This window comes from Orycteropus afer, unplaced genomic scaffold, assembly GCF_000298275.1.
Source record: "Orycteropus afer afer isolate SDZICR_OR568_19922 unplaced genomic scaffold, OryAfe1.0 scaffold00036, whole genome shotgun sequence".
Lineage (NCBI taxonomy): Eukaryota > Metazoa > Chordata > Mammalia > Tubulidentata > Orycteropodidae > Orycteropus > Orycteropus afer.
In genome coordinates, this window is record NW_006921623.1 from 2,721,813 (window position 1) to 2,734,293 (window position 12,481).

The 12,481-nt window shown below is 36.7% G+C and overlaps 1 protein-coding gene across 1 annotated transcript in view; it reads right to left on the bottom strand.

Moving 5' to 3' along the window:
• Nucleotides 1-258: 258 nt before the first annotated feature.
• ARCN1 (archain 1) overlaps nucleotides 259-12,481 on the bottom strand; it is a 25,185-nt gene continuing 12,962 nt past the window's right edge. Inside the window, exons 7-12 of the mRNA XM_007936462.2 lie at nucleotides 11,466-11,630; nucleotides 8,480-8,645; nucleotides 7,038-7,185; nucleotides 6,623-6,731; nucleotides 1,976-2,180; nucleotides 259-348 (exon numbers count right to left, since the gene is read on the bottom strand). Coding sequence (XP_007934653.2) covers nucleotides 259-348; nucleotides 1,976-2,180; nucleotides 6,623-6,731; nucleotides 7,038-7,185; nucleotides 8,480-8,645; nucleotides 11,466-11,630 — 883 coding nt within the window. The remainder of the gene's footprint in view (nucleotides 349-1,975; nucleotides 2,181-6,622; nucleotides 6,732-7,037; nucleotides 7,186-8,479; nucleotides 8,646-11,465; nucleotides 11,631-12,481) is intronic.

The following is a 12,481-nucleotide window of genomic DNA, read 5'->3' on the forward strand; positions in this document are numbered from 1 at the left end:
TCCTGCTGGTCAGTAAAATCTGCCAAAGAAATCAGCAGCCTTTCCCTTTATGCCTGTGTTATTTCTTTGCCAAAGAACGTCTCTGTGACTCTGAAACACTGGGGATGAGTTGAAGGTCCTTGCGCGTAGAGAATCGTGCATTGTATCAGAATAAAAAGGATCTCCAATGGCTTGTAGATTTGGAAAAAACTCTTCAGCCACTGTTGGCTTCTCTTTTATTAATCTGAAAATTTTCCCTTTAGTTCCCTCTTCTTGGTATTACAGGATTTCATACTTATCCACCAGGAAAGTGGTCTCTGTGGAAAATCTTACAGGGCTGTTTCCATCCACTTGAGTCACTTTGGTAACCTAAAAAAAATAAACAAAGAATAAGGTAAAGCAAGAGATAGAGTCTCTAAAATGCTGACTAAATTCTTACTATAGAACTGACCTAATCCCCTAAAAGCAGTATGAAAAGTAACTCAGAAATATTAAAGAATGTTCAAGTTCAATTTTTAGGCTTAAGAATCCATGTCCTCAGCTACCAATAGGATAGAGAGTTAAATACATGAGGGGGAATGTCAATTTCCATTGTTCCTATCCTGCAATTTGTGACTGCAATTCAAAACATCTTCTCCACCAATATGATCAATTTGTTCTTTAGTTAGAAAAGGCAATTGTTAAATGGGTTAGAATTTGAGAACATGACTTTCTGAGAGATGAGATGTACAGCAGTATTAGTATTAAGTAAAAGGTCCAGTATAAGTGGCTACAGCTCAGGCTCTGTCCTATAAAAATCTATGAAATTCTTAAAGACTCATTTCTCAGAATGGTCAATTAATATTTTAAATTTAAAATAGAATGTTGTAATTCGTTAATATATTTGTTTGATTTACTCTTAAAGTCTCTTGTGTCTAGAGTTCCGCTAAGCTGTTCTATTATACTCATTTCCTAGGCGTGGCTGGTCTCTTCCAATGAGGTGTTTTGTTTTCTAATAAATGCCAGTTCAATGAATTACACTAAAGTGAAGTCATAAAATGTTTACATTGACACCAATGTAACACCTGAACCACTGACTTGTATATTCAGATGAGGCGCTGAGAGAGCATGTATACTGTCCTTAGCGTAGTGCCTAAGGCACTTGACTGCTAACCAGAAGGTTGGCGGTTCAAACCCACCCGCCTCTCCTCGGAAGGAAGGTTGGGCAATCTACTTCCGTAGTGATACTGCCTTAGAAACCCAAGGAGGGGTCGCTGTGAGTCAGATCCGACTCAACAGCGATGAGCTTAACTCTTTGGATGGTCTCAAATAGGAAAATGTACCTATTTCTACCTAATATCTTGAGTTCAACAATGTAATTCCCAATACTGTGCAGCTATCCAACAACTGAGAGGAGAGAGAGAAAGAACTGCTCTCCAGAATTAGTCTGAACGACAGTTTATACTGTCCAAATATTCATTGCTTTGCCTAATTCAAGCACATGGCTTACTACAGAATTGGTTCATGATTATCTGTACTAATGAGGGGAAGCTGTGGTATCAGTAATCCAAAAAATCATTTCCATTTGTATTAGAACATTGAGGAGGGGGACGGATCCCTGCAGGCAGTAATTTTGCCTTCAAGTGGGAAAAAAAAAACACCCTTTTGTTCCTTAGATAAAAACCAAGTGACAGAAAGGCACTATAAAATCATGTGTTTGGTGTTTTGACAAATGAAGTATAAAATATACAAGGTTAAAAAAATACTCAACTAAGAGTATATGAATCTTTCATAAGCCATAAGTACTTTTACACATTTTCAACCTCTCTACTTTGTCCAATCTAGAGAGGAAAACTGAAGTAAAGCAAGTAAGGGATTTGATCAAGATCCTACAATGAATTAGAGATAGAATCTGCAGGGGATTTCAGTTTTCCTGATTTCTGCTCTGACCATGAAGCCATGTTGTCTATCTGCCCTACCACTTGCCTCCTATAGGCCCTTTATTAAAATGAAGTACCTGTATGTTACAATAATTTTTTTTGGAGATGAAGGAAACTTGAACAGGGAAGAAGTCATTGGGCTGCCCAGCAATGCTGAACTCCAGGCTGCCGCTCTTGTTTTTGGCATCAATCACTGGCAGACACCACTCCAAGGTATTTCGTCGACTGTCATGTCTATACTCGCCATCAATCTCACCAATCACAGGTGCGCCAACACCAGACCTGTCATGAGAAACAACCCTGCCAATTTAGCTGTCTAGAGCTAGAAGAACTCTACCATAGAAAACCAGCCCCCAATTTTATTACTCTCCTCAATTCTGCACACATGTATATAGTCCTAGGAAAATTAGGCTCCCTAATAACTTCAAGGATCAAAGTCCCAGACTTTGGTTAAGGGTCTTAGTCAATTTCCTTTGAAAAAATACATACAAGCAAAAATATGTACTTGGCAGATATGCTGTGGGCTGCTTCAACTGGGAGCTAGCAGGGGACTGTGACTGACAAGTCTGTGAAGGGGATATATTTCCACAAACCCTGCATGAATGGTTTATTCCTGAGTTGCCCTATCAAGAAGGAATTTTAACATAACGCAGCTCTCTTTAGCAGAGGTGATGTGGTAGTTAAGTTTGTGTGTCAACTTGGCTGGGCCTGGTTGAGTGGCTGGGCAGCTGGATGTGGTATCCCCCATGATGAGACTGGTAATCAACTCCATGGTGGAATCTACTGTGAGCAGCTGAGCAGCTGCCTTAGGGCTGTCGTCTGCTTCCTGTACATAAGGAGAAGCCTTGGGGAACAGTCTCTAGCTTATGGCACACTTGAACCCTGAATGTAGCCAAGTTGCTATTCAGAAGCCTGCCACATTGCTCTGCCAATCTTGGGATTTTAATGGACTTGAATTAATGGCCTGCCATGTGGTTTGGTATCATTGGGACTGTGCCTTTTCACTTGTCAACCTTGTGTTTGTTAGCCTCAGCAGCTAGCAGCTGCCTGAGTGAAGAGATGCCTCTAGTTTCAGTGGGTGGAACCAAGAGGCAGAGCTGAAGCCCAAGGTTGAGGGGGTTTCACCCAGCCCCTAGAGCCTGGTACCTGGAACTCAGACTTCTAACCTCTGAAATTGTAAGAGAAGAACCTTTATTTATTTATTTTTTTAAAGCCATCCCATTTGTGGTATTTTCTGTTAGAGTGGCATAGAGGCAACCAAAACAAGTGATAGAGAAAAAAAAAAGCAGATTAATAATAGCAGGAGGAAATTTAAAACATCATTTTGTGGTTATTTAAAATGAAGGTGAATTTGAGCCTTTGAGAGGATCTATTTTCAAAAAGATTTCAGAATGTTTCAAAATTTACTGTATTTAACTCCAGTGGGTTTATTTTATAAGTGGACTTTCACATAACAGGTAAATATAATTATTCCTAGACAAAATGGGAACATGATAGTGGAAAGAGATATATAATTGACCTTAATCTGTAAGAGAACCAGGGCTAGTTAGAATGTACTTTTACCCCCACACATGGCTGTCAGGCAGTGTCATCTACTCCTACACAGTCTAAATTTATCATCTTTTAATTCACCAGTGACACTCAATGCTTGTATTAGGGGCAGGGTAAATAAAGTAGGGGCAGGGTAAATAAAGGAGACAAAGAAAACTTTTAAGGGTGATAGGAGCTATTAACTTCTTCCTACCAATTTTATGGGCCTAATTCTTTCTCTGTACATGTTCCTTCTCTGCACCCTTGACTCCAATTCTGATTCTAATTTTATCAGTTCTGGACCATGGTAAAATGCTATCTACAAGTCTTTTCTGGAGACTACTGTAAAACTGAAGACAGACACAGGAAATTACCATAACCACAATTATAGGATAGACGGAAAGGCCTAAAAATAGTGGTATCCTAAAAACAGTCTAGTAAAATCTCCACAAACAAAATCCACACTTGTCACTAACATTCAGGTCCCACAATAGTTCAAGGCAGCCATCTACTGTCCTGGAAGAATAACCAAGCTGTGGAGAACAGATGGTTATTCCATCAAAGGGGATATTAGTAATAAAGCATATTTTTAAAAAAATTGAATTAAGAATGGCTAAAACCAAACCTGGCCATGTAAAGGCCTGAATTATCAAAATGGGTACAAAATTACAAATTAAATCAGTACCATCTTCCCTGCAGTAATAACTTGAGCGATGTTAACAGTGACAATACATCAAGAATGAACTTACTGCTGTTTATAATTACACTCTGTACTTAATTGTGAAGGGTGATGGTGGAAAAGCTGGGATTCACTGGTGAAGCACTAATAGTGCGTACTTTCTGGAAATGCTATGAAGGAGATATACTTAAGGTAGACAGTATTTCCAGATGATTCTACAAATCATCTTCTACAAAGTAGGCCATTTAACTAAACAATAAAAACTTATTAACTATACACCAATGTTACAGCAGTATTATACACAATAACCAAAAGGTAGAAACAATCTAGATGTTCATCATCAGATGGATAAACAAAATGTGTCAAATATACAATGAAATATTATTCTACTACCATAAATAAAATTGATACATGCTATGATGTGGAAGAACTTTGAAAACACTGTGCTAACTGAAATAAACCAAACACAAAGGACAAATATTTTATGATTTCCCTTATATGAAATATCTACAACAGGCAAATTCATAGAGATAAAAAGATAAGAGATTACCAGGAGCTTGTGGGGAAGAAAGTGGTGGGATAGAGAGTATTATTTAATTAGTATACAGTTTGAGGTGAAAAAGTTTTGGAAATAAACAGCAATGATGATTGTACAATACTGTAAATGTAGTTAATGCCATTGAATTATATACTTAAAAATGGTTGAAATGGCCAATTTTGTTGTATTTTACCACAATAAAATTTACAAAGTTACTGAGATGTTTGGGGGTAATGTGTTTGTTCGTAATTTTGACTGGGGTCATAGTTTCACAGGTCTTTATGTGTTAAAACTTATTAATTACATAGTGTAAGTACTGTATGTGTAGTTTATTGCATGTCAATTATACTTCAATAAAAGTGTTAAAAAACACAAGAAACTCATGTAGATATCTTATTTTAAAGAATCAATGTTCCCCTGAAAATACACTTGTCTCTAATTGACAGACTCAGTTTCTTTTGAGAGTTGCAAAACAAAAAGAAGGTTTGACTGAAAAATGGCGGCTCCTCCTGAAAATCTTCATCACTACATGAACAAACTTAGGACCAACATCTGAAGACATAGCTCTAGAATTACAAATTGTTTGTTTGGTTTGTTTTTTAAGTCAGTAAAATGCTCCCCCCACTTCCCTTTAATTTTATTGTGGTAAAATATATACAACAAAATTTTAACTATTTTGAAATGTACAATTCAGTGACATTAATTATTGTTCACCATGTTATATAACTATCATCACTATATATTGCAAAAAAATTTTCATCATCACAAACTCAATGCCCCTTCAGCAAGAACTGCCGTCCCCTCTCTAGTCTCTAGTGACTACTAAATGAATGAATGTCTCTATGCATCTGCCTATTCCAGGTATTTCACATGCGCGAGATCATGTAACACCTGTCATTTTCTGTCCGACTTATTTCACTCAGCATGTTTTCAAAGTTCTTTCACGTCATAGCATATACCAGAACTTCCTTTCTCTTTATGGCTAAATAACATTCCATTGTATTGATACTCCACATTTGTTTATCCATTCATCTTTTCATGGATACTTGGGTTGCATCTATCTCTTGAACACTAAATAATGCTACTTGTATCTGTTTGAGACCCTGCCCTTCAAGTCTTTTGGCTACATATCTAGGAATGGAATTGCTGAGTTTTATGATGTAATGCATTGAATTGTGTTCCCCAAAATGTTATAAATCCTAATCCCTAGTCCTATGGATATAATCCCATTTGGGAATAAGATTTTGTTATGTTAATGAGACCAGCGTAAGGTGTGTCTTAAACAATCACCTTAGATATAAAATGAGTAGATAGGCAAGGAAGCACAGATAGGGGAAGACAGATGACATTTCACATGAAGATCACCAAGGAACAGAAGCTGATGAGAAAAGGATCTTCCCCTTTGGCGAAAAGAGAAAGAGAAAGCCTTCTCCTAGAGGTAGATTTCTAGACTCCTAAACTGTGGTCATTGTTTAAATTTTTGAAGAACTGCCAGACTCTTTTCCATAGTGGTGGCACCATTTTACATTCCCATTAACAATGTACAAAGGTTCCAGTTTTTCCACATCCTCACCAACACACTTTTTTTTCCTTTTTCTGATAATAGCCAACCTAGTGGGTATGAAGTGGTATAAATCTACCCCTTTGAAAGTGTACAGTCGAATGCATTTTGACAAATGTATGCAGTCTTGTAAGCACCATGCCAATCAAGTAAAAAAAACATTTCAAACAATCTCCCTTGTGCCCCTCTGCAGTCAAATGTTTTCCTCTCTACCTGCTCAAGACCAATGATCTGATCTCTTCTATTCCCATAGAGTTTATCCTTTTTCAGAATGGCCTATAAATGGAGTCAAATAGTGTATGTAGCCTTTTGTATCTGGCTTATTTCACAACTGGTCCTCTTAAAAAGCAAATTTCTTAAGACAAGTTCTATAAGCCCAATGTGGGGAAAGTGATTATGCAGGGAATACCACTTACGGAAGTGGGATGGTGATAATCACATCATTTAGTTCTAAATTATCTTCTTGTAGTTCATATTCTATGTTGACATCACAGCCATTTCCACTCTCCGAGGGCCAGCAATTAACTGAGAAGATAAGCAAAGCAGATAGTGTGTTAGAAAATGAGGAGAGAAAAGATGGCAAATCAAAGCTAACCAAAAGGTATGGTCTTAAACATCCAAATGTAAACTATATTAAAAGTAACTACTCTAAAATTAAAGCTATTAAAGCTAATGATTAAAACATACAAAATGTAGCACTGAGTCCATTCTGAAAGGCCAAATGGTCAAGAAGAATTTTGCTGTGACAATGAAGATTAAGAGCGTACAAGCCAAAACTATTTCTAGTTTTCAGTGCAGACTAGCTTAGTGGAAAGGACCAACAGCACTTACTTGTCAGTGGAATAAAAGATTCCTCTGTGGTCTGTAGTCTCCACTTTAACACCCCTACGTCACTGTTGACTGGAAATGATTTCTCTGGATTCTTCAAGCCAATTAAAGATTCTGCAGTGAAAAGTTTTTTATCCACATTTGGATGGGTCTGAAATAACAGGAGAAGAAAAAAGCAATTTCTGAGGTTCAGACATGACAAAACTGAAAATAAATTCCCTTTGGTCTAACATGGCCCAAAGGTTTAATTAAAAAATGAGCTACACATCTAAAACAGAAATTCCTTTTGATTTTGAAGAAAGATTTCCCTTCTTCAAAGACTTTTCAAAAGGATTTAAGACACTTAAAAAATAATAATTAAAAAGTCCTTTCCAAAATACTTCACAAGGAAGAAACTCGGCATAAGGCCAGGTTTGCTGAGTAGGGGGCCAGATGTTGATTAGGTGCGTCACTATTATATACATTTTACCACAATAAAATTAAAGGGAGGAGAGGAAAAAGCTTTGTGGATAATTTAGATACATTTCTGCACAGAGGGCTCAAGTGTTCAAACTCAAACCAACTAAGACACTCTAAAGTTTTTTAAAAGAATTCATATTTGGGAGAAAAAAACAAAAAGAAATTACTTTTGAATAGTGGTCTACATATACTTTAAGAGCCAATGAATCTACTGTCAAATAATATAAGTACTGCTTCCAAAAGACAACTTCTGTGCTGATGAAAAAAAAAGCAGACAAAAACACTCTTCCCTGCTTTTTAAAAAGCTTTGCTCCTGTGACAAGAGATATATAGCCAGCTACATAAAATGTGACAAGAACAACTACAATATAAAGATAAAGAAGACTCATACATATTCAAATAGTTGAGATATACATTTATTTTGTAAGGATTTTATGCAGTTTTCAAATATACCATTTGACATTGCCTACAGGCACTGATAGTTTATATAGTGGCAAAATGGGTAAATTTACTGTCATAACATTTTTAAAATAAAGTGTACTGAAAAAAAAAAAGTTAAGAGACAGGAAAAGGAAAATGTTCCCATGAAGTTTAAAAACTGAAAAAAAACTATTTTTCAAACAGTATTCTATGATTTCACTCTTTGTAACACTAAAAAAAAACACCCCTCTCTTTGCATCTTTTATTAATGAGTATGAAATAATTTAATAGATTTCCAAATGACATTTCATTAAACTCCAGTATTAGAAGGCCATTCTAATACAGCTGCTAACTGCTCTCAATTGGGTTTGGGTAGAGAATTAATGTCTGAAGGCATCTATGGTATATAATAAATTAACTTCTTTCCTATGTACCTAGAAAGGCATTAGTTATATAACTGACATAATTTTCTATGTCTTGTGGTTCACAGGAGGAACTCCAGTTGAGAACGATTGTGCTATGTGAACAAGAGTCTTACTACCTCCTTAGCAAAAGCCTTTACACACCTGTAGCTGCACACCCTTCTTATCTTCATTTTCCACATGAAGACGAATTCGGCCAAATTTATCATCTGAGATCCTAAGCATGATCATGCCATGCAACTCCATATTCTGTAATCCTCCATCTCTTCCACAGGTTAATGTGATCTTTTCCTCAATCTTCATATGCACACTGTAAAGAAGAAGTAATACATACACTTGATCATAAAGGTAGAAGCCAGTATTCCCTTTTTCCAAGGTTCAGTGATTAACAACTTACTTTATTACAAGGTGTTGCTGCTGTATCTATCAAAATTCAAAGTATTATACCTTTTGATATAGCAATACCTTTCCAGAACTTATCCTACAGAGAACTCTCATATATGCAAGATAATGTACTAAGCTATTCACTGAAGAATTGTAATAGCAAAAATTAGGAAACAAATGTCCATCAACAGAGAGCTGCTTCAATAAATAAATGGATATCCATACAACTGAGTAATAGGCAGCTGTTAAAAAAAGAGAAAACTTTCAAACTTTAAGAAATTGAAAAATAAAAATTATACAAGGAATGAAAAGGTTCTAAAAGGAAATACATGTATACCTTTACCAAGATTTCCTGTTATTAGTATTTTACCCCATTCATGTTATCATTTGCACTTGTGTTTGCTTGTGTGTGCATCCACTCTCTGTGTATTTATTTCATTCCTTTTCCTGAACCATTTGAAGGCAGGTTATATTATATACATTGTAGCCTGTTACCCCTAAATATTTCATTAAGTATTTTCTAAGAATACAGATATTCTTACCACAGTACAGTTATCAACTTCATAAATTTACGCTGACGTAATACTCTTATTTAACCTACTATACATGTGTCAATTCTGTCAGTTTCATAGTCGTACAGGATTCATTGAGTCAGGTATTCAGATGTCATGTCCCTATTGCCTCAAATAAAGAAATTCTTATCTCCAAAATAATTAGGTAAAAAAACCTGGAAAACATGTCTAGTAGGTTACTTTTTGTGTATAAACAGGGAAAAAACAATACATATACTTATTTTCACTTGCCTACACATAAGACTATTCCCCTTGGAAGGATACACAAAAAAATGGGTAATACTGGTTGCCTCCAGAGAAAAAAAAGTGTACCTGGGAAAAAGGGGTAGGGGAAGACTTCACTGTATATCCATGTGAACTTTTTCAATTTTGAAGTATCCTAATGTATACCCCTCAAAAAATAAATAGTGTTGCTGCTATGGATTAAGTACAATCTATTCATATTCTTACTCTGACCTGTCTTGTACTAAAACTATTTTTGAGCTAAGTAAACTGCAGATGCTGCAAGGAATATCCAACCTCTTAGGTCCTCCCAGAAACAAGGGCATCAGACTCAAGACCACAAAGGAGTGTATCTTAAGACAATTCAGAATTTTCTTATGTACAGTTTTACCACAATAAAACAACAACAAAAAACACCTTAAGTTAAACAGAAAGGATAGAAAATAAATGGGGGGAAAAAAAGATAATGTAGTGTTTCATTTTGGAAACATACGAGTTTGGTCCATGCTAAACAGGAAAAAGTCTCTCAAGTTTTCTCTTTCTACTACATGATAACTCCTCTCTACTGCCATTAAGTAGATTCTGACTCATAGAAACCCTACAGGACAGAGTAGAAATGCCTAATACGGTTTCCTAGACTATAAATCTTTACAGAGCAGACTGCCTCAGCTTTTTCCAGAGACTGCCTGGTAGGTTCCAACTGCCAACCTTTTGGTTTAGCAGCCCAATGCTTTTACCACAGCATTATCAGACTACCTTCTAATATATGATGGTGCCCGAATTTTTTTAAAATAGCTTCATACTCAAAGAAATCACTAGGATAGCACAGGAAGCTTTAGCAATTCAAAAGATTTATTCTGATGTAACAGTGTTCATTTCATATAGAATAGGGCACACAAAGAATAACTACTTCTCATTTCTTATAGAGGTATCCTCCCAGACTTACCTTTCACTTGACCTCAAAACCATTAGCAACAGTAGAAGTTCTGGGCTTCAAGACAAGAAATCTGAGTAATGAATATGTGAACTCGAAACCACTACTTAAAAATATTACCAACCACCAGTACCACAGCCCTAAGAGACAAACATGCTCTATACTAGGTTTAAATAGTTTAAACACAATACATTAATTTATTATTACTGATCTTTATAAATTGTGGCTTAAAGATTAGTTCTCCTTGAAGTTTAACTAGACGGGTAGAAAAAGACATGCCATATGAGTCTATATGATGATATGATCATCATATCTCTAATCCCTTAAACCAAGTCCATTTTATGAGATAAGGTAAACACCAGGCATGAAAACAAATTGTATTTTATTTATTTAGTGAGCACACAATTGATAAAAGGCAAGTTCCAAACTTCATAAAAGAATGGTGGAAGACTCCCAATCATGGCTACGAAAAATTGGAACTAAATCCACTACCATCAAGTTGATGCTGACTTATAGTGACCCCACAGGACAGGGTAGAACTTTCCTATAGGGTTGCCAAGGTATGATCTTTATGGAAGCAGACTGCTTCATCTTTCTGCTGCTGAGTGGCTGGTGGGTTTGAACCACTGACCTTTGGGTTAGCAGCTGAATGCCTTAACCACTGCACTACCCACACCAAAACCAAACCCACTGTCATCGAGTCAATTCTGACTGACAATGACCCTTCAGGGTTTCTAAGGCTGTAAATCTTTATGGAAGTAAGATTGCCTCAGCTTCCTCCCATGGAGCAGCTGACCTTCTGGTTAGCAGCCAAATGACTTACCCACTGCACCACCAGAGATCCTTAATTACTGGTAAGAGGGTGAAAAAATAACTTTATGTCAATAACTAGAATGTACTGTGAATAAGTCTTTTAAAGAACAGAAGATTGAAATAACAGACACAAAAAGAATTTATAGCACACTGAAGTAAGATTTAAAAAAATTATGTGGTCTGTTCCGAGAAAATTACTACTTACCTTTCCATATTAATAGGTGGAGCATGCACTTTGGTTGTTTCAGAGGTACGCTTGCCCACATTGGAGGACATGATAGTCTCACCTTCAGATTTCAATTTGTCCACAAAGTTATCTACTTCTTTTCCTTTGGCTCCAAGCTTCAAAGCCTTGCTGGGGCCTGAAGGCCTAGTGGAAGAATACAAAATAGGAAATACACTCGCACACAATTAAGAAAATCAAACTTTGATGAATGGCACCATACCTGGGAAGCATTCCCCGGAGCTGTTCTTTAAAAAAAAATGTGAAGACCTCAAAGGAAAAAAGCCAAGTTTCCATCAGTGGGCAACTAGGCTGTTTATGGCCAAATATATAAACCCAAGTAAACTGCCAGCTTATAGTCACTATTAGCTGGTAAGCTTTGAGTACCCAAAGACCAAAAGTGTATTTCCATAGATGCACATAATCTGATGAAAACGTATCTTCCACCCAGATAAATATATCTAAACACAAACAAAATGTTGCATATGATTTCAGGTACTTCACAGATTCCCTCTGAAATCCATCCAGGAACATTGTTTTGGTTTTCTAGTCCTGTTATTAACAAAAATACCAAAAATGGATGGCTTGAACAAACAGGAATTTAATCTTACAATTCAGGAGGCTAGAAGTCCAAACAAATCCAGAGTGCCGGCTCTAGGGGCTGGGTGAGGGCCCTTTGACCTTGGGCTTCAGCTCTGCCTCTTATTCTAGGCCCACTAAAGCTGAAGGCTTTTTCTTAGTCATGTAACTGCTGCTGCTGAGGCTGATGAACCCAAGGTCAACAAGTAGAATGGTACAATCCCAAGATCAACAGGCAACAGAGCAGACTACTGGTTCAAGTCCAAGAACAATTCCAAGATTGTCAGGGAACCTGGTAGGCCACTAAGATGAAGACTCAGCCAAACGCAGGATCCAGGTACGCCAAAAAGCTAGAGACCGTTCTCAAAGCCTCTCCTTATATACTGGAAGGAGGCCACACCCCAAAGGCAACTACTTAG